Source organism: Nelumbo nucifera, chromosome 2 (genome assembly GCF_055504915.1).
Source record: "Nelumbo nucifera cultivar China Antique chromosome 2, China Antique-T2T, whole genome shotgun sequence".
Lineage (NCBI taxonomy): Eukaryota > Viridiplantae > Streptophyta > Magnoliopsida > Proteales > Nelumbonaceae > Nelumbo > Nelumbo nucifera.
In genome coordinates this window covers 103,482,070-103,505,081 of record NC_142650.1, presented here as the reverse complement: position 1 = coordinate 103,505,081, position 23,012 = coordinate 103,482,070, and the positions used below count along the sequence as shown (strand labels likewise).

General features: G+C 41.6%; 1 protein-coding gene and 1 non-coding gene across 2 annotated transcripts; one reads left to right on the top strand and one right to left on the bottom strand.

Annotated features, from left to right (window-relative positions):
• Positions 1-12,468: 12,468 nt before the first annotated feature.
• LOC104587445 (DNAJ heat shock N-terminal domain-containing protein) lies at positions 12,469-15,384 on the bottom strand. Its single transcript, XM_010245058.3, has one exon. It carries the CDS (start codon positions 15,367-15,369, stop codon positions 12,724-12,726), a length of 2,646 nt encoding a protein of 881 aa, XP_010243360.2. The 5' UTR covers positions 15,370-15,384; the 3' UTR covers positions 12,469-12,723.
• A 217-nt stretch (positions 15,385-15,601) lies between these two features.
• On the top strand, positions 15,602-15,673 carry TRNAT-CGU (transfer RNA threonine (anticodon CGU)). The gene has a single exon. It is a non-coding gene; the product is annotated as a tRNA-Thr (tRNA).
• The last annotated feature ends 7,339 nt before the right edge of the window (positions 15,674-23,012 follow it).

Sequence of the window (23,012 nt, the reverse complement as noted above, 5' to 3'; positions counted from 1 at the left end):
CAAGGTTAATGACAGTTAAAAAACCATGGTTCCTCCAATTGTGGCTTCAAAGAAGGTCGCTTCACCACTCAAAGTGAGGCAGTGATCATATTGAAAAGAATAAAAGATTTGCACGAGTTCTCTCTTATACAAATTGTCATTTCCCAATTTTCCTCAGATATAATATCAGTAGGCATTTTTGCATTACAAAAATCACTAAAGAATTTGTTTGTGAGAAATACATAGCATAGGTAGAATTTCATCTATGTTTAACATCTAATATAAATGTTTATATTTTAAACCATAATTTTGACATAAATATTTAAATTCTTGTTTTCTTGCTCCATAACTTTTAATATATATAATACAATTTCTAATTTTAGAAATACGAGTAGAAATAATATTTAAAGCATCCTGAATATATAAATTTAAGATGTGGCATGCACATCTAATATGAAATAATTTACCATTTAAACATGGTTTTAATTGAGATTTTAAAATATTTATTGTTGAATCATTATTAGTAGCATTATCAAAATTAAAAGAAAATAATTTATTATCAATTCCATAAGCATATAAAGTATTTAAAATACTTGTGGCAATAGTTGAGCCAATATGTGGCCATTCAATCCTAGTAAAACTTAAAATTCTTTAATTTAAAAGCCAATTTTCATCAATAAAATGAATGGCAACACGAATATAACTTATGTTAAATTTAGAAGTCCAAATATCAGAAGTAATTGCAACTTTAGAATTAAGATTTGATAACATATAAATTAAATTTTGTTTATATGAATAAAAAATTTTTAAAGCAACTGATCTAATAGTATTCCTATAAACTTTTTTAAATGGTGGATTTACAAAATTACGCAACCACTTTTCAAGTTTACTATTTTCAACTAATAAAAATGGTTGTTCATCGTGTACAATGTATTTTGCTAATTCTTGTCTCATTTTTCTTGAGAATATTTAAAAGTACCAAAACCCCCCGCCCAACTTGTGTTTGTGTTGTTTCTCTAGTTTGCCCAAATGGCCAGTACCACCCTTGCTACTAAAGTTTTTCCTACATTTTGGCAAACAACTCTTTTTCCTTCCCTTGAACCCCCTCTACTTTAAATATTTTCCAAATCGGGCTAATCAACTTAGTGGCTTTCTTTTTCTTTCCCCTAGTATCAGTACTAGGGGTGGAAGTTTCGTCAATATTAATAGCATCAATATTGAACATGTTGGGGAATTGATTTAGGGAGGAGTTGACCATTTTTTAAGTTCTAAAAAATAAAAATTAATTTAATTTCACTTACTCGGACTGTCGGTTCAGAATCCCAACTTGATTTTAACAGTTGAAGCCTTTCAACTCCAAGAATCCAAGCCTCCCAAGTTATTAGCTTGAGATACTTGAGCTGTTGAGCAAGCCTTCCTATTGAAACTTCAATAAAGTTGAGAATTGGAGAATAAAAAAATGTATGAGAAATTAAGAGATTGAGACTTGAGAGAATATGAGAATTATAGAAGAGATTAAAAGAATTGTTGAATTAGTGTGATGAGAATAGTGGAGGATAGGGCTATTTATAGGAATTGAAAATAATTCAATTGCCCAAAATACCCTAAAGCCTAGTCGTTTTTAGTTGTTAGGGTATTTTGGTCATTATAAAGTTATTTATCACTTTACCCAAAATGCCCCCTAAACTAGTTATATGACTATTGGGGGGCATTTGTGTCATTCGTTCTCCCCCCAAAACCAAAATTCATAAATACCCCCCTATATAGCTGTTTATAGTTGTTGGAGGGGTATTTCTATAAAAAATAAATAAAACCCAAAAAGCTGAAACTAACTGTTGGGGGGGGGGAGGGATAATTCATCGGGTGGGCCAAGCACAGCCTGCTATGGGCCCGCAGGCCACAGGCTGGACTGTGCATGTCATGCCGGCCTATTGACCTAAAAACTCAGGCCTAGCATGGCCCAGACCATCATGTCGGGACTGACATGACCCACATGCGATCGTGCCATGCCATGCCAGGCCGGTCCCGACCCCATTTACACCACTAATGGTATCAATCAACTTTGTTAGGATCTTTCAAACAAAGGAGTTGATTGAGATTTTATAAATTACCAAGAGAAATTCAAGGTGGTGTGGGTGTATTATTTGGAATTTTGGATACCACATCGTTGCATGACAAACCCGAGACCCCATTGATTTTTGAACACGCCACTGTTTTAATCAAACTGGTCCAAACACTGGCATGGTTAAAAATCACCGGGGGTCTCGGGTTTGTGGACGATGGTTGCAGGAAACAAAATCTCCATTATTTGTGGTCTTTATGGCCAAATCAAGGAATTTTATCTATCGAGGCCATAAAGTTCATAGAGTTGTTCGGACAGGTGGAGTAGAGCATCAACCAAGGTTCAAAAAATTATTATATATCGGTTGATACATATTATATCGAGAACATCCTGATATACCCGTACAAAATGTGTATCAGAATTTTAACCGGTTCAGGAGATGAAAGAATCTTAACCCAGCCCTCTGAGTTCGATACATCTCTACCGACGTATCGAATATATTGATATTTAGAACCTTTACAGTGGTAAAGTTCATATCCGCTTCAGCGGTTCCAAAGGAATCTAGGTTCGGCCTTCACAACAGTACGTAGTAAAGTTCATATTAAATTCTCTGCCGCTTCAGCTGTTCCAAAGGAATATTGATTCGGTCCTCACAACATTTAAAGCCCTACATTGGGAACATCACCCATCATTAAAAAAATAATAGTACCAGATGTTCCAAAATGCATGTCGGCATGTGTTGTAAAGACGTGCGAGGACAAAGTTTGTGAGGACTGAATTTAATCTCCTTGCAAAGTGTAAGTGATATTTCTACAAGCGATTGAAGTGATCCCTGGATAGCCGTGTATGGAAAGTAGCATAATAAGGGCGTTGTGAATATAAAGAAGAGGCATTAAACTACTAAAAAACATTACTGAATGTTAAATTGCAGTTGCTTGGAGGTGATTCAGAAGAGAACTGAGAAAGTTAACGTTCGAGATGCTGCTAAAGGAGGTTGTTCAATGTTTTTAAATCGTCGTTGACCCGGATGATCAGACTGTTCAGCCTGGGAACCGTTCAAACAACTGGTCCGTTTTATCCCAAACTCAATTCCTGGCAAAAAAATCATTGAATCGATCAACGATTTATTGACCCAGGCGATTGAACTGTCAACCAATTCAATGGTTTTTGATCATTTTTTATTTTTAATTAATTTTTATTTTTTTAATTTTGTTGTCAGATGGCCGTTCATTCGAACCGTCAACCCAAAAATCGGTGGCCAAAACGATTCCACTTCCAGGTCATTTTTTAAAACCATGAGGTTGTTCTTTAAGAAATCAAGGAAAGAATCTAGAAGACTAAGAATGAAAAAGCCAAAAGGCAAAGCAAGCAAAAGTGATGCCAAAGGCGTAGAAGACTCAAAGAGCAAATTGCCCAAGTCTGCTAGATCCAAGGGCCCCAAGATTGGAAGTGGTAGTGGAATGCCTTAAGCATATTGTAAATAGTAGAGTGGAAACTAGAAAGTAGCTCTGTTTTTAATGTTGTTAATTTTGTTGTTCCTTAAATCCTGCAAGTTGAATCCAGATGCTGTTAATTTTTTTGCGGTTTAAAAGAAGGCCATGAAGTTCACGGATTCTTTCATGGATACCTTCATGGTGGATACCTTCAAGGAAATACCTAGAGTTTCAAATTCTACACTTCTCGATGTCTTCATGACAGAGCTAGAAGCCAAGACATCAATTTCCTAGTACTTGTAGTTATCAATCAATCCATTTTTTGATTGGATGAATGAATGAATGGATGATTTATTAACTATTTTGGACAAATAGTTAATAATGAACATTACCATAAACATTTCCAATTATGACCAATGAAAATTTACGTCAACTAATCACTATTCCTCAACAATTATAAAAAAAAATCACTATTCCTCAACCTCAGTGGTCCAACAATACTTGATTTCATATGGTTCTCATGACAAAACTTGATGGTAAAAGATGAGTCCGCATCTCCGCCCCACACAATGTGCGACTGCCACATGTTCAATCGCACATGGTGGGGTGTTTCTACATGCGGGGTTAATGGGACGGCCGTTAACTCATCCCGTTAGCCCAAAACAAGCCCAAACCTCTTTTTTCCTATATTTCCGCCCCCACAACCTCAAATCAACGTTTTAAAAATCGACCCCTTTTAATCCCTTACTTGACAGACCAACGAACAGAAGAATTGTTTAATATAAGAATTGATGATTACAGTGAGAGATGACAATTGGGTAACAATTCTGTTCATCACTTTCAGCTTCTCCATTGTAGTTGATTGATTGGTGGAAGGTGACTCCATCATTAATGTTCGGCTACGTTTGGAAGGAGTACAAATCATGGTTTTTAAAACCGGACTGAACCAGACGGGCGAACCAGAAAAACCAAGAACTAGTTAGGTGACCGGTTTCATTTTTCCAAAAAAAACTGGATTTTTTCTAAAAATTGTTGATTTTGGTCAGCAAATTGCCGACCCGGGCGATTAACCATTCGAACCGTTTTGACTGTTTTTATTTTTTTGTTAGAACAAACTAACCATTCGACTTGAGAACCGAATCCCTAACTGGGTTCGCTTGAGTCGGTTTTAAAAACCTTGGTACAAATGCAAATATGTAGAGTGCAAAACCTTCTATTTTGTATTATTTTGTATGTATTTATATTGTACATATTTGCATTTGTACTCTTTCCAAACTAAGCCTTTGGTGATCAGAGTGGTGGGTTAACAGTGGTTCAATGGTGTTCTAGTATAACTACATTGGTGAACAGCAGCGGTGGTGGTTGCGGTGAGAGATAACACTGCATGGTGGGAGAAGGGTTGACAAGGGTGGAAATGAAGAAGTTGCAAGGGACGACAACTCTATGTTTGCATGGTTGTAGATTGAGAAAATGGTGGGCTACAGTAAGGATAGGTGGTGATGGAAAATGGAGACAATTGTAGCAAGCATTATGCAACCTACAAGAATATAGGGGAGAGAGGGAGAGAGAAATGGGGAGTGACTGAAGGTGGCGAATGATGGACAGTAGGGGAGAAGAAGGTGTAATTGCGACGGTGCCGGTTGAGGCAGAGAATAGCAACCGGAGAGATGGAGAATAAGTAGTTCATTAGAGAGAGAGTAAGAATGGTCGAGATGGTAACGGGACCAGTTTGGTTGGTGGAGATGAACGGAGTAGAAAAAAGAGGCGTGGAGTGACTATGAGCAAAAGATAGCAGAGAGAATAGGGAAATAGAGAGAAAAATAATGGGAAAGGTAGCAACAGGAGGAAAGAATGGGTGGAACTGCGTCCTGTGGCCATGGCCAAAGAAGATGATGGCGTCGGCAATGAAAGGAATGAAGTGAGGACGAAGTAGGGATAGAAAAGAGACAACACCGGAGGGTGCTTGACGCCAGAGGTGAAGAAAGAAAGTTGGAAAATGGGAAGACAAAGGGACGACAAAATGCTCTTTCATCTGCCACGATTTCTTTTTAATGAAAGAGAGACAACTGTTATCAGCCATGGTGTCCATCCATTAAGAAAGTGACACCTGTTACAGAGAAACTTTCTCATTACACGAAAGATTAGCCATAGAAGGAAATCATAGAGTTCACTAACAGCCGTCCCATTAGCCCCACAGGGAACCCCACCGCGTGTGATTGGACATGTGACAGTAAAACGTTGTTTGGGGGCGTTCCAGCGTTTGTGGGGCGGAGATGCGAACTCGTAAAAGAGCTATTGTACTTGGGCTGCAATTTAGTAAGGAATCCTTCACAAGAAAAGTTGTTATAATGAGTGAACTGGTGTCAGATGGGACTTGACCAATGCAAAAACAAAAACTTAGATGAGATTTAATGGCTACGTAGCATGTCCCATATCCCAATCATGAATCTACAAAGAGTAAAAGTAAAATGAGAATACACACCGAGTAGCGGATCTTTTTATGACATTTTGATATGAACTGATAGTCTGATAGACTGATTCCAAATATAATCGCTTTCTACACGCAAATAAACATTATAACTTGGGGCGTTTTTTTTTCTGGATTTTGAGAGAAGAAAAGCTGGTCAATAAGATTTTGATTCCATTGACCAAGAATTCCATATTACTTTTTTAGATTTATGTGAAGACGGATAAAGTTTATTTTCCTGGGTATCACTTATTCCAAGGCAAATAAATAACTTTCTCACCTTAGGAAAAAGTTGCCAACACTTGAAAGGGACAAAAATACTCCTTATAATAATGAATTTTTATGGATAAAATGGCCATTCCTTTATTTACATGGAAAATAAAAAAATGAGTAAATGCACTTACCGGGATAAATCTTTCCTAGAAAACAATTACCTGGGTAAGTGTATTTACCTAGGTAAGTAGCTTACCAAAATGCGAAGGGGGCCTTAGTTGAGGTTACACTCCAGAAAAAGGCCAATGTGTTAATTAAGGGATTTTCCTTGTCTTAGTTTTATTTTTTATGATGATTGGATAGATTTATATATTTTTCTTTGGTAGATATGAGTTTGAGTTTTCTGTTGAACTCTACAGTTAAAAAAAAATTGATGGTTCATGATGATCTTGATGCTTTAAGTCTCAAGGTTTTTGCCTCCTGCATTTGGAGGTCTTTGGTGTGTTTGAAGTGTTCATACATGTCATAATAGAAATAGCTGCTTAAGTAATTAATAATATATCACTACCATCTGCAAATAACTGAAGCAATTACTAACTGGTAGATATTAGATTATTATTTAAACACTATGAAACCAAGTAAGAAAAATCTCTCTCACACACACATACATTCAGTATGAGCTTATTTAAGGTACTGCTGAAGTGTTCATACATGTATGTAGCCTGCACGACAAAATATCATGCTTAGGTAGTGGGTAGCCTATATGTTGCATCTATATCTCTTGCAGCCTGTCATTGTCAGTAGAAGGTACCATGAACAACATATTCCTCCATTGTAAATACTAGACAGAATCAATATTTATGAAATCAGAGAAAGTTTTCTATGCTTCAAGTATGAACTATAGACCTCCCACTCTCCCAGGATTAGCATGTAGATAATTGGAAGCAATATCCTATGCTTTGAAGTTCAAACTTATGAAATCAGAGGGTGGAGTTGAAAAGCTATTTGGCTCCTGCTAAAAGATATCTTAAATGGGACCAATAAAATGGTGGTTTAATAATATAGTTCCTTTGCAATTTTCCTGCCTGTAGCATCTCAGCTTTTATAGATTGCAACTATTGCAACTAAGACTTTGAACTTGTTTATAACTTCATAGTTTTCTCTATATATTGTAAATAAGACTAGGTAGTTATTTCCTTTTAGTTTTGGCTTTGTAAAAGCAATGCCCTTCTTCCATTTGCACTTCTCAAAGCGTACAAAATGATTTGTACAGATCCCAGTTGATGGTGAAGACAACCTGCGAGAATGGAATCATGTCATAGAATATCATGGAAAAGTCCTGCTGAATTCTCTTAAAATGGAAGCAGAGGAGCCGAAGCCCCAGCTAGAGCTAGAACTGACAACCACCCTCTTGTAGATCACTATGTTTTGGGTTCCAGTCCATGAAAACCTTGTCACATGTTAAATATAAGCCTTTATTTGTGAACATTTTTAAATTAAAAGATTCACAAATTTGAATGACTTGTATGTCTGGGAAAAACTCCTAGGTGTGAGTGCTGTAAATGATGCTTTTGCTTGTCACACTCTTGTGAATATATTAACTTGAAAATCTAATACCATTCATGAATTTTCTTTTGCATGAAAAGTGCTTTGTGTCTTCTGAAGTTCTTTTGATTTTCTAGGTTGAGAACATGAGCAATGATGTTGTATCAGAGGTTCTATTGGCATTTCCTGATTACAAGGCCAAAAACTTGGCATATTTAAAAGTAGCAGCTAATGAAGGAAAAGGGAGATCCAAAACTTCTGCTAGGCTCTGTTAAAATTGTCCATCCTGAAGGAATGCCTCCAGCTTTGACTCTGTACTCAGTGACTTTACCCAAGGGATTGGGTAAGAAGGAAAGATTCACTTTGGACATTTTGGCTGTGTTAACCCATTCGTTGCAACCATTCCCTGAGGAGATTACCCAGGCTGATGCACAGCTTGTCATGTTCCAAGATGGTGCTTACTATCAATCTCCTTATGAAACCAAGTCTAGTCACTCAGTGTTGTACTGACTAATGCAAGATATAAATTTTATACAAAAATTCATAACACCAAGCTTGTAGGTTCAGAGATCAGATATGGACCCTATGAGAATCATCTTCCCTTCTCATATTCACCTATAGTTGCTCATTTTGAGAATAATCAACCCTTTGTGGTTGCTCAATAATTGGTGAGAAAGATAGAAATTTCTCATTGGGAAAACGTAAAGTTCATAGAGGAGTAAAGGACTATGACATTCCCCTCTTGGCCAAGATTTAATGGGAGCAAGAAAGCAAAAATCTTGTGCAGCTGCATCCCTTTTGCAGTCTGCTGGATTTTATGGAATGAGAGAAATAGAAGACTATTTGAGAACAAACAGAAGAACATCAGAAGGATGTTAGCCATGGTTTTCAAAACCGGACCGGACCGGACGGTCAGACCGGAAAAACCGGGAACTGGTCAGGTGACCGGTTCCGGTTTTCCTCAAAACCAGATTTTCCATAAAAAACATTGATTTTGGACAGCAAACCGCTGACCCAGGCAGTTAACCGTTTGAACGGTTTTGACCGGTTTTCATTTTTTTCTATTTTTTTTTATTTATTTTGTCAGAACGGGCCAACCGTTTGACCTGGTAACCGGACCCCGGACCGGTTCAGTCTCCAGTTTGGTTTTAAAAACCATGATGTTAGCTATGGTTGAAAATTTGGTGTCCGATTGGATTCTGGTGCATCCAGACTTCCATCAGATTATCAGAGCAGAGTTGGGGAAGAATTTTTGGAATTTTCTTGAGGCTCAGTTTGGAAGGTTTTGCACTCTGCATATTTGCATTTGTACTCCTTCCAAACTCAGCCTGAGTTACATGCTTGTAATCTTTATCAGTTCCTTGTATCTTGATTGAATTATTGTAGTGTAAACTACATATGTGTGTAAGGCTGTGACTGGGTGTCAGTGTCATCTTAACACTCCCCGGGTTGTATGAATCTTTTTTCTTTTAATGAAATTTTTTTATTCTGATTCTTCAAAAAAAAAGTATTTCCTCGGGAGTTTAATGTATCTCTACTGTTCAAGATGGAAATTGGAAACATAGTGTGATTTAAATCTTTGCACTCCATTTATGTTTTATGTTGCAGGGTTGACTATCAAGCCAGACCTCTTGGAACATTAACAACCGTAAGGAACTATTTGGGCAGGAAGAAATAGACATTTAAAACCCTACATCAATGGAATATGAAAAAAAAAATGAGCAATGGCAATTGATTGTACCTGAACACAGTGAAGAACAACGAGTATTTAATCTCCTACAAGACAAAAATCTCAATTAATACCTTTGAAGAGAGAAGAAATACATGGAATGATGAAGAAAAATGGAAGGAAGAAAAGGAGAACAAAATACCTATGTCGATGCTTCTTGATCACTGGGAGCAGAGTTTCTCTCAGTCAAAAGTGGAGAATGAAGGGGGTTTCAATCAACCCCTTTTTGAATTGTTTTACCAAACGTGTGGCTCTTTGCACACGTATCAGGAAGCTGAGAAGGACCGAATAGACCATAAGCTTCACTTGAAGCTTCTCGGATTTAGACTACTTTGGGCTTTTAAAGTCTCTTTTTATGTATCATATTCTGGTCTATTGAGATTTCATGAGCCAAATGGGAAAAGGCCATTGTTTGAGCTAGTGGGCTTCTGAAAGCTCACTATATCTTCCGAAAAGACTTGCCAAAAAGGGTCAAAATCTTTACACAATTGGCTTGCAAAAAAACTGTTCTTCTACCTACCCTTGGATGTTTTGTCATAGTTTAGCAATTCTTGTCACAATATTATTTTTCCTGTTTCCTGAAAAATCTTGCAAGCATTACATATAACAAAGGTTAGAAACAACCTGGTTGAAGATCTTATTATTACAAGCCTGTAATATTTGCCAAGAACTTTCATTTTAAAGGGATAGTTCTTCAACCTTGGAAGGTTTATTTGCCCATTCTATATCTAACCACCCCTTTATTCAATTAACCACATTCTGATTTGAGAATTCCACCAATTTGAGACTAAGAGAACATCCAAACCACACACATCTTGCAAACTTGCACCTACAGGGGTGAGAATTCGGTTTATTTGGTTAAAAACCGAACCAAATAAACCAAAATTTTAAAAACCAAACTAAAGAACCTAAAAACTGAACCAAAACCTAATTATAGAAAAACCAAAGTTTTCGGTTAAAACTGAATTTTAATAATATATACTCTATTATATGTTATATCTTACATATTATATATAAAAATAGAAAGTTCAGTTAATTTGGTTAACCGAATTTCTAATTCTAAAAACCGAATTAACCGAACCGATTTAACCAAAAACCGAAAACCAAAATTTTTTGTTTGGTTTTTTGGTTTTAACCAAATAGTGCTCGCCCCTAACCTATACATGGCATTTTCATCGCTTTTGAAGGGCTGTGGACAACTTTTCTCTTGAAGAAATTTGCAAATAACTGAACAAATTTGAGACCAAGAGATAAAGAGTACAAAATTCTAAACCCTCATGGTTCCTTATAGATGGCAGTTTAACATGATCATGATGATTCAAGCCCAAGAAGTTGAAGGCTTAGGAGCTTGCTGAATGGCATAGTTGTCAAGGCGACAAGGCACCCTTTGAGGCTTGCCTCACCTAATCACCAAGCAGTTTTGTACTATGTATTAATACTTTTTTATTCTTTATTTTTTGACATTATAATTACAAAATAGGCACTATTAAACTAAAATATTCATTTTGTATGTTTATATACTAATTTCTTTTTATTATTTTCTTATTTGTTAGGCTTTAATCAATACAAACATTGTTAAATGCTGTATTGAACCCACAAAGACTTTAAAACCAGAACCAATAAGAACTTAAAATTTTGTTTAATCAACACATTTTCTACTACTACTGCTTTTTCTTTTCTTCTTTTCCTATAACAAAAATAAGGGTTCAGCCCCTATATTTTTTTTTAATTTTCTTTTCCTTCTTTTTTTTCTTCTCATTAATATGTTGATTTTCTATACTTTAACATGAACTCTATACTTTTCTTATAAAAATTATGAATAATTATTAAGGAAATATGATTATGGTACCTAGGGAACTACCCTAGTATCTATGTTTTCTACATAAAAAAAAAAAATCCATCGCCTAGGCGACTAGGTGACAAGGCAACCCCCTGTCGCCTAGCCTCTCCTTGGCACCTTGAAAACTATGCTGAATGGTCACATGAATCTTTTCCTTTCAATAATAGTCATACAAATCTTTTTCTTATGATTAACTGCAACATTTTATTAAGAAATCGAAGAACAAATTATATACAGAGTATGCCAAGCATCATAATAAAATGTAGGACTAACCTACCCCCAGATTTAATTACATTACACTTGTGTCCAATAGTTGAGATATGATCACCACTTGCTTGGCCAAATCGAAGAACCAATGAAAAGCCTCTTCCATTTCTGCTGGCTAAGTGCTTTACCTCCCTCGTGACATGTCGATAATGCGCCAAAGTCCTTCACTATTTCCTTTCACCCACCCCACCACCAACTTGGAATCCCCTTCTACCACTACACTCTTAAATCCCAATGACCTCCCCAATCACAATCCTTGCAATGATGCCAATAATTCAGCTCTAACAGAATTCTCATGATCGATTGGCCCTGAGTGCTAGGATTTCTCATTCTTCAAAGTTCAACTTAGTTTGGTTTCTTCTTGGTGGTACCGTTGAATTTGACCTCTTCTTGCTGTAGATGTGTTAGCCCCCCGGTCATCTTCTCAAAATATCATCCGTAGAGAAGGGTGCAAGCATATCCAATGTCTTGACCCAATGCACAACCTCAACCACAACATTCCTGATAATGGTCATATGAATCTTCCACTTCAATACATACTCTCAGATTACTGAACTTTTTTTTTCTGATATACCAACTTAAGGCAAACTATAGATTATTGTAATAGGAGCTTCAACAGAAATGGTCCAAGTTCAGTGAAATGATTCAGACCTAGCTAATAGTTGTCTATTGCTAAATATATTCAGAACAGCAATCTTACATGTCCAAGTTTTGTTTCTTAGTTGATTAAGAAGTTAAGGATCAACTGGAGCAATCTAATAATACTACTCATAGGGTCGCCAGACTAGTTTATTACCTTCTCTATTTTATTCATAGAAAAAATAAATATATTAATTGAAAAAATCAGCAAATTACAAACAAGAATTTCATAAAAGGAAAAAAAAACATACTGCCATAGTCCCATTGAATCAGAAACACAGATAAAGAAATGCATAAAGAACAAAGCATGAAAAAAAGATACGTTAATATCATTGACAAAAGCTTACAAAGAAGCAGTATATATTAATCATCAAAGATCAATCGACGATCAGATACTATAAAAAGTAAAATCATAAACGGAAAAATTGACAATTTTATGAGAATTGAGGAAAACCACCTTTAGTTTTTGTTACACAATGGACAAAATTGTATGCATTCCAAACAAGTTTATGTTTCTTTTTCCATCCATTGACTAAAAAAGCAGTGATACTAAGGTAAACCACAGTTCTCCAATAAAAAATTTTCTCCCTCACTGCTAAGCAAATCTGAAGGAAGTGAAGCAGGATCAAGCTCCCAACAGTCTTTTGGTAGGTCTGGGGACTCCTTACCTGAAATCTTCCTTGCTGGAATCTGGTGCGAGAACAAATGGATATCATCTTTCTCAAGCCATCTAATGGCATGACACCCAATCTCTCGCCTCTTAAAGATTGTCTTAAACCCTTCAACCTTTTCAAGGTAGGCCATGCTCAGCCCATGCATCTCACTGTAACTTGTGAGAAATATAACAATGCTGTAATATCGCTTGTCCAAAGGCAACATGTTCCCTTCACTCCCACCAAAAACTCCATCATTATAAACTGCCCATATTGAACCCTTTTTAGGGTATATCCTGTAAATTTCCTTTGCCGCTCTTTCGCACTCCACAAGATGAGAAAAGATATTCACAGAACCAATGGAATCCTTCCTGGAAACCTTGAATCTTCCACATGAGGTATGGAAATCCAATTTCCCCCAACAATTCAAAGCTCCATCTCCATTACTCTGCAGATCTAACCAACTCATCTTTACCTCAAAAGGATTCACTGACACAACTTCATCAATCAGGCCATAATGTCGAGGCATTCCATCATCGTCATCATAAACAGCCCATACCTGACCTTTTTTAAAACTGCGCTCTGTCCTGTCCTTGTCAAAATCATAGAAATCTGAATCATCCACTGCCATTATTTCCAAATTGCTGCTCTTCAAGCACAAAGATCTACTCTTTGCTTTTGCATTGTCCTCCTTATCTTTATTTTTGGTCTTTCCCTTTGTCTTCATCTTTTCACCATGTACTTTTCGCTTTGTTCTAGTTTCAATACCACGAGTATGAGAATCCTCTGGTGTTGTACTTTCTGAAGCACCACTACTCAAAGACATGCTTCTCACCTTTGCCTTTGCTTTCTCCTTCTTGTCTTTCTCTTTTTTCTTCATGTTCTCTTCATGAACTTTCCGCTTTGTCCTAGTTTCAATATCACAAGTATGAGAATCCTCTGGTGTCATACTTTCCAAAGCACCACTCTTTAAAGACATGCTTCTCACCTTTGCCTTTGCATTCTCTTCCTTGTCTTTCTCATTTTTCTTCATGTTCTCCTCATGGACTTTCCGCTTCGATCTGGTTTGAATATCATAGGAATCAGAATCGACTTGTGTTATAATTTCCAGATCACTACCCTTTGAACCCACATCTTTTCCCTTCCCTTTTGTCCAATTCTTCTCTTTCTCCTTCTCCTCTGACTTATCCTTCTCTGTCTCTTTCTCCTTCGCCTTGGTCTGCTCTTTCTCCTTCTTATCTTTCCTCTGTGTCTTTCCCTCCAACTTCAACTTTTCTATATGGGCTTTCCGTTTCATAGCACTAAGTTCAATATCAGAGAAATCCGATTGCTCTGTTTTTAGCATTTCCAAATCTGTATTCCTTGACCCCGCAGCCCTGCCTTTCACGTTGTTATCCTTCTCCTCTGACTTGTCCTTCAACTTCATCCTTTCCTCTTGGGTTTTCCTCTTAACCACCAATTGCATTTCCGCCAAAGTCATTTCGCCCCTGGTTTTTGGTTTTTTAGGACTGGGAGACTCTAGTATTTTATCGCCAACACTAATTTTCCGCTTCTCACTTCCGCGTCCCACCCTTTCAGAAGAAACCTTCCTCTCAATCTCCTTCTCTTTCTTCTGCTTCTGTGAAGAAGAAACCCTGGCACTAGTCCTAGTCCTAACCCTACTAGCGTCGACTTCCACATCTTCCTCCGCTTCACCAACAGGAGTAACTTCAACAGCCAAAAAGCTCTTCCTACAGCTAGGGCAAACAAGACTATGCCCAACATACCGCCTCTCGAATTGATGAAACAACCTGCAAGTGGAGCAAGCAGTCCAGAAAGTCCCAACTGTCTTCTCCGTTGCCGCTGCTTCCGTCGTCGCTGCGGCCTCCCGCAACTGTAACGCCATGCGAAGCTTAAGATCGTACTCCTTTCGCTTAACTTTGTCGGAGAGGACACGAAAGGCTTCGCCAACACGTTTGAAGGCCTCTTCGGAGGCAATGCATGAACTCTTGTCGGGATGCAAAATTAGGGCGAGCTTCTTGTACTGTTTCTTAATTGAGTTAATGTGAGAGAAAGGCTCTACCTGGAGGATCCTGTACCAGTCGACAGGGGGAGCTTCGTCGTCGTCGTCGTCGTCGTCGGAGGCTTTCTTGGAGGAGACGACGCGGAGAATTTGTAAAGCGGTGATCATTTCGTCGATGCCGTTGAGGTGAGGACAGAGGCGCTGGGCTCTCCTGGCGTATTTTAGCGCGGACTTGGGGTTGGAGAGCTGGTACTTCTCATCTGCTAGGGTTTTCAGTTTCAGAGCCTCTGCTTTTATGGTTTCTTCCTCTTCTTCTTCTTCTTCTTCTTTATCTTCTTCTGTTGTTTTCCTGGCCATTGTTTGTTCAGCAGAGCGATAGGCAAAGAGGAGAGTGAGGGCTAAAGGAAGGAAGTGAGGACGGGAGGGAAAGACCAAAAATGTCGCACGGTTGCACCACCGAGGCAATATCGACTTATCGAGGGCATTTTCGGTAGGAAAGGGAATATGAACTTGTGGGAATCGGAAATCCATCTTGGCCATGATCTAACAAGTAACAAGAGTTATGTTTTGCCGAGTTCCGGCTCCCCACAAAACGCGCCCTACATACACATCCAACCGTGTATCGGAAATATCTTCCGTATTTGTGACGAAAATGTTCCAAATACACGATTGGATGTGCATGTAGGTGGAAAGCCCGAAGCCCATGTAAATTCTGTTTTGCCCAGGTTGAGCCACCAACATGAAAACCCACAAAGGCCTAACAAAGACAATTGCTTCCGTAGCATAGTGGTAGTGCGTTCGCTTCGTAAGCGAAAGGTCGCGAGTTCGATCCTCGCCGGGAGCTTTCATTTCAGGTAAATTATAAAGACCTCCCTTTCTTTTGTGATAAAGACCCCACTTACTATGACGTGAGACAAGTTGGCTTTATTTTTTAATCCCTATCCTTGTAATAACCATTGACAATTGGGAGAAAAACCAATTCATCTTCCCCGACTTCGTAATACATGAACAACAGCGGCGGCATGAAAAGTAGATAGAGAGGTCAGGGCAACCTTGTTAGACCCGACATGGATGGATGGCGATTGCCATGCACCAACGCCTAGTCTAAACTGATAAACTCCTACCAAGCTGAGAATAGATCACACAGATCACCACTTATTCTGTCTAAAGGAGAAAATTCCATTCACCCTGGCTCTCGGGGATTTCAGTTCTGCAAGTCTCTCTCTCTCTAAACCAAAGATAGATTAAAACTAAATAATTTAAAAAAGAAAAAGAAGAGAAAAGGGGAAGAATTGTAATTTCTTCTACGGACGAGAGGAACAGAAAACAGAGGAAAGCAAGAAGAAGAAAGGGGAGGAGAGAAAGGGGAAGGAGAAGAAGAGAGATCAGGGGGAGAGAGAGAGGGAGAAATGTGAAGGAATATGAGGTAGAAGGGATTACTGCCGCTGTTGTTTGTGTATCTTGAGGTCGGGGAAGATGAATAATGTTTTTCTCCCAATTGTTATTATAAGGGTAGTATGGGGATTAAAAAATATTGCAATGGTGGATTTCAACAGAAAGCTAACGGAAGGGGGTCTTTGTCTCACGGTCATAATACAAGGGGGGTCTTTGTCGCAAACAAAGTATAGGGGGGTCCTTGTCACAAGCTCCATAGTATAGGGAGGTCTTTGTAATTTACCCTATATTTTATAAGAAAGGTAAATTGTGATAAGTACCATGTAATTTAGGATAGTATCTGTCGACTCATGGCTGAGATGGTCTTAAGAGACATATAGCCGCCCAGTCATCCCGACCACGTCGGCATAGCTCGGCAAACTCTGTGATACACACTGACTTCGTGGCCTCGACCAGGCTACGTTATTACTGTGTCCCCCCATCTTATCCTTTCAGCCACATCAACCACACATCACGTGGATAAGCACAATTGCGGATAAGAGGAGAGAGGAAGACAACTCCATCGGGGAATAGGACCCTATCCCAAGGACCTTGGTAGTTAACCTCATCCTAGCAACCTCGGAAGCCCAATCCGACCAGGACACGGATCTTCGACTATAAAGAGGTATTTCCCCGCTCAAGCTAAGGGATCCAATTTCTGAGACCCATACTGTTACTCTTCTCGGACTAGCACCCTTATTGCTCGGCCCAACCGTCCACTACCTTCCATTGACTTGAGTGTCGGAGTGCCTACCCGAGGACAAATCCTCGAGCCTCTGACTTCCTTTCTTGATCACAGGTCTTGAATCGTGGCCTCGTCCTTCCACCTCGACACCGCCCTGTTGGCAAGGACTATCCGACTGCCTTCCTTGGTTTGTGCACTACCTCGGATCGAATAGCATCAGATTGGCGCCGTCTCTGGGAAATTTCCCAAAATCTTTCCTTCCTCACCGTGCAATCAAGAAAATGATCAAGATGCCCAAGAACCAGTCCGAATGATCAACAAGTTGATCCCCATCTCGGGAATCTCGGCATCGCAACCCTCGACACCAAGAAATCCTGCAGCCTCCAGCTGCGGTTGATCTTGCAGAGTTCTGAGCAATGCAAGAGAAGGTCGATAAGATCTTCGAGATGATGCAGACGCTAGGATCCGCGACACCACCCAACCGGGCCGTCCCCCCTCACACTCCGATGCGTACAAAGGACGATCCTCACCCCGAGGACCCCAAAACGTGTCGGCCGAAAAATAGGGGAGCGTGGTCCGACCATGAGAAGCAAGACACGACGAGGAAGTCCGCCTCCACGGCCCGCTCTCGCGAGCCCGACAACTGCAGTAGGATGCACCAAACCCCGTGGATCCCCGCCCAAGAGAGGCTCAGCAGGCGGACGCCACCTCGCGTGGTCTCGTCGAGTCCAGCTAGGTGAAAGATCGTTCAGCACAGCCCAAGAAGGAGAAAGTTGTGCGTACCACGGTCCCGAATAACAGGGATGCAAAAATCCGAGACATTCGGCAACGTTTGGAAGAGTTGGAGCGCAGCCAAGGCTAGAGAAGCACGACACTTGCTATAGATCAGCCAGTTGCACCAGCCGCCAAGGAATCACCATTCACCCAAGAGATTGTGGACGAGGTGCCTACCACAGGCACCTCAGCTCAACAAGTATGACGAGAATACTGATCCCGCTGACCACATCAAAGCGTTAAAGGCCCAGCTGATGTTGCATGGAGCCTTTGAGGGTCTGATATACAAATCCCTAGTGGCCACCCTCACAAGTCCAACCCTAACTTGGTATTCCTCTCTGTCTCCACGTTTCATAGCGTCGTGGGAGTAGCTGGAAACCCAATTCCGCTCATAATTCACGGCGAGCTAGAAGAACTTGAAAATCTCGGCCAGCCTTATGCAAGTACGGTAGAGGAAGACAGAATCTCTCAGAGACTACCTGGCGAGATTCAACAAAGAAGCACTACAGGTTAGAAACTTGAACCAGTCTGTGGCTATCACCACTATTCAACACGACCTTCGCCCCTCACCATTCAACTTCTCCATCTCCAAGAACCCTCCGCAGACCCTAACTATACTGATAAGCCATGCGCAAAAATACATCAATGCAGAAGAAGCACAAGCACAACTGCGGGATGAAGAAGAAAGGCCTGACAAGAAGAGGAGAGACACCGAGGAGCTGAAGTCAAAAAGATCAGATCGGGACCACCGACCTATCAGAACTTCACACCGTTGAATACACCCCGGTCTGAAGTTCTGATGCAAATTCGTGACCGCAGCTACATCCGGTTGCTCGAGAAGATGAAAACACAAGGCAACAAGAGGAACCACAACAAGTATTGTGAATTCCACAGGGACCACGGCCACGACACGGAGAACTGCTTTGACCTCCACAACCACATCGAGGACCTGATCAGGTGTGGGTACCTCAGTAGATTCATCAACAAAAATGAGAAGCTGGCATAAGAAGAACCGTGCGCAGAGAATGCTCGGTCGCTGCCTCGAGTTCCTCCTGTCGGTGTGATCCGTGTGATATCAGGAGGGATCACCGCAGGAGGGGAGAGCAACTCGGGGCGCAAAAAGTACATATGGATGTGCGAGATCGACAACCGGGGACACAAGATGAAGTGCAACCAATCAATCACTTTCACCGAAGACGACCCTCGAGGGGTTCGAACCCCACACTATGCTGCCTTGGTGATCATAGCCGAGGTTGCCAACTTCAAGATGTGGCGAATTATGGTTGATAAGGTAGCTCCACTAATGTGCTCTTCGAGGACGCATTCGAGAAGCTCGACATCGACAAAGAGCACCTCACCCCATCAACACTCCCCTGATGGGCTTCTTCAGGGAGTCCCTCTTGCCCACTAGGAGGATAACCCTTCCCCTCCTTATTGGAGACAGCGATAGCACTACGATGACCATGGTGAATTTCATTGTGGTCCGTTGCCCTCATCTTACAACGCCATCCTTGGCAGGCCGGCCCTTAATGCTCTATAGGCTACGGTCTCCACATTCCCACCGAGTACGACATAGGTGTAGCATGTAGAGACCAAAGAACTGCACGACAGTGCTATTTGCTCTCTTGCCAAGGACCGCGCTCGGCTGCGAAAACATTGATGGTTGAACCCTATGATCTGGAGATGAGGTGAAAACGCAGCGCAGCCAACCTATCGAAGACCTCATCCAGGTGCCGCTCAACAAGGAAGACCTCGAGGGGATGGTCCAGGTTGGCTCTCTCCTAGATGACCACCTCCGGGAAGAACGAGCGCAGCTGTTAAGGGATCACGCTAACGTGTTCACTTGGTCGGCGATAGATATGCCGGGGATTGACCCCGAAGTCATCACACACCGCTTGAATGCCGACCCTCACTACTGACCTATCAAGCATAAGAAGAGAAGCTTCGCTACAGAGTGGTGGCAAGTGATCACTAATGAGGTGCAAAAGTTGCTCGTCGTTGATGTCATTCAAGAAGTCAAATACCCCGACTGGCTAGCCAATGTGGTGATGATGGAGAAGGCCAATGGGAAGTAGAGGATATGCATCAACTTCACCGACCTAAACAAAGTTTGCCCCAAAGACAGCTTCCCTCTACCAAGGATCGACCAACTCGTCGATGCAACAGTAGGGCATGAACTCTTGAGTTTCATGGATGCCTTCTCGAGGTACAACCAGATTTGAATGCACCCTGATGACCAGGAGAAAATGGCTTTCATCACCGACTGTGGCCTATACTGCTACAAGGTGATGCCCTTCGGCCTTAAGAACGTCGGCGCTACCTATCAGCGGCTGGTGAATGTTCAAGGATCAACTCGGTCGAAATGTGGAAGCATATGTCAACGATATGCTCGTGAAAAGTAAGAAGGCCAAGCACCAACTTGCTGACCTAAAGGAAGTCTTCGGTACCCTCAAGAAATATAAGATGAAGTTGAACCCAACCAAATGTGCCTTCGGGGTTGGCTCCAGTAAATTCCTGGGGTTCATGGTGACATAGAGGGGGATTGAAGCCAATCTAGAGAAAATATAGGCCATCCTCAACATGCAATCACCCTAGACTCACAAAGAAGTGCAACGCATCACTGGTAGAGCAGGCGCCCTCAGTAGGTTCATGTCCAAATCCGCAGACCGGTGCCTGCCCTTCTTCAAAGCCCTTAAGCCACTAAAGGACTTCTAGTGGACCGAAGAAAGCGAACGATCCTTTCAAGAACTAAAACAGTACCTGAAGTTGCCACCTCTCCTCACCAAACCGAGCCCAGGGGACGAGCTACTGCTCTACCACTCGACTGGGGATGAGGTCGTCAGCTTGGTGCTGGTTAAAGAGGAAGACTAGGTATAGAGGCTGATATACCATACCAACAAGGTCCTCAGCAGCACGGAAACCCGATACTCCAACTCGGAAAAAAATGGCCCTGGCACTAGTCACCTCAGTCAGAAAGTTCAGGTTATACTTCTAGGCCCACAGTATTCGAGTGCTCACTGACCAACCCCTCAAGCAAGTCCTCCAGAGGCCGGAAGCATCTGACCGCCTAATCAAGTGGAGCATAGAGCTGAGTGAGTTCAACATCAAGTACACACCCGGCCCGTGATCAAGGCTTAGTCCCTGACCCACTTTAACGTCGAATGAACATTCACCACTGAGGACCCGGCCTCGCCGCCACAAGTATGGACTATGCATGTGGATAGCTCATAAAATCAGCAAGGCAACGGAGCCGGCCTCATCCCCCTCGGCCTAGAATGGTGTTAGAGCATGCCCTCAGGTTCGAGTTTAAAGCATCCAACAACGAGGTTGAGTATGAGATCTTGATCGCTGGACTTCGCCTCGCCCTAGACCTGGGAGCTCAGAGAATTGAAGCCTTCAGCGACTCCCAACTGGTAGTCAACCAGATCCTCAACCAGTTCGAGACGTGGACGCCTATGATGGCGAACTATCTACAGAAGGTAAAAGAGCTCATTCACCGGCTTGAGCATTTCAACATCCAGTAGATTCCTCAAGCCAAAAACATATGAGCCGATGCGTTGTCAAAGCTAGCTAGCTCCCCAAAAAATAACCTCGACACAATGGTGCGGATAGACACGCTGGCTTAGCCAAGCATCGCACTAACGACCCTCCTCATCCTCTCGGTATAGCACGGTCCATCTTGGATGGACCCCATCACGCAGTATCTTCGGGAAGACACACTTCTTGAAGATCGAATAGAAGCAAAGAGACTCCAGCATAGATCAGTCTAGTACTGCCTTATCCAAGGTCAGCTCTACCGTTGCTTGCATACTCTCCCCTACCTGGAGTGTCTCTCCTCAAGGATATCCATGAAGGCATTTGCAGAGACCACCCCGGCGCGCACACCCTGGCACATAAGGCACTCGACAAGGTTACTTCTGGTTGACGATGAAGCAAGACGCAGCCCAACTTGTTCGGAAATACAACAGTTGTCAGCGACATTCCAACCTCCATTATCAGCCTGCAGTCCCCTTGAAGCCAATACTAGCCCGTGGCCATTCACACAATGGGGCATGGACATCCTCGGTCACTGTCCCACCGCGGTTGCACAAAAGAATTTCCTCTTAGTTGCAGTGGACTACTTCACCAAATGGGTGGAAACCGAAGCACTAGTACGCATTACCGCGCACAGTGCCTGAAACATTCTCTGGCAAGGTATTGTCTGTCGGTTTGGTATTCCACGAGTCCTCATCATAGACAATGGGACGTAGTTCACCAACTGAAAGTTTGAGGCTCTCTACACCAACTTAAGGATTGACCACTGAACCACCGCCATATATCAACCCCAGAGCAATGGGCAGGCCGAGGTGACCAACCAAACCTTATTTCACGTCCTGAAAACCCAGTTGGACTTGGCCAAGGGAAGGTGGGTCGAGGAACTACCGAGCATACTGTAGGCATACATGACTACTCTACGGATGGCTATCGAAGAGACACCCTTTAGCCTGACCTATGGGGCCGAGGCATGGTACCCGTAAAAATAGGCTCCTTAACTCTCTAGACCAAGCTTTATGATGAAGACCAAAACGACAAAGACCTCCGCGCAGAGCTAAACCTGGTAGAAGAAGCTCGGGACCGAAAACATGTCAAGATAGTAGCACAGCAGCCGAGGATGGTGAAATACTACAACTACAAAGTTCAAAGACGCGAGTTCAAGACATGTGACCTCGTCCTCCGCAAAGTCAGTGTAACCGCGCAAGGAGAAGGAAAACTCGGACCAAACTAGGAAGGACCATACAGAGTCACCAGAGTTCTTGGACCGGGCACCTACAGACTTGAAGACCTTGATGGCCGACCAATACTACAGAGTTAGAACACAGGAAACCTTTGAATGTACTATTAATGATTTGATGTTAAAGAAGAGTACCTTATTCAAGCTATATGTTGATTGCTCGACACACCGCACGCACACACACCCTATACGGCGCGACACTGCACACACATCATGCAAACCGTGCAACGCACACTACACAACACATGTCGCGCAACACACATCTCACAACACATACCGCGCAGTGCATGCGTAACTCGACACACCTCATTGACTCGACTGATCTTCGAACGGCCTAAGCCAATGACGCATAGATCGGCAGCATATCGCCGACCAAGTAAATCAACTTGGCTATCGATGGCCCGAGCCTAAGATGGAGAAGAACGCCCCTGCCCATCAAGGCCTGAGGGCGGTCATTAAACTCCACACACCCACTGACTAATACTCAGTTAGAGCTAGCCGAGCAACGGTTAGCCCTTA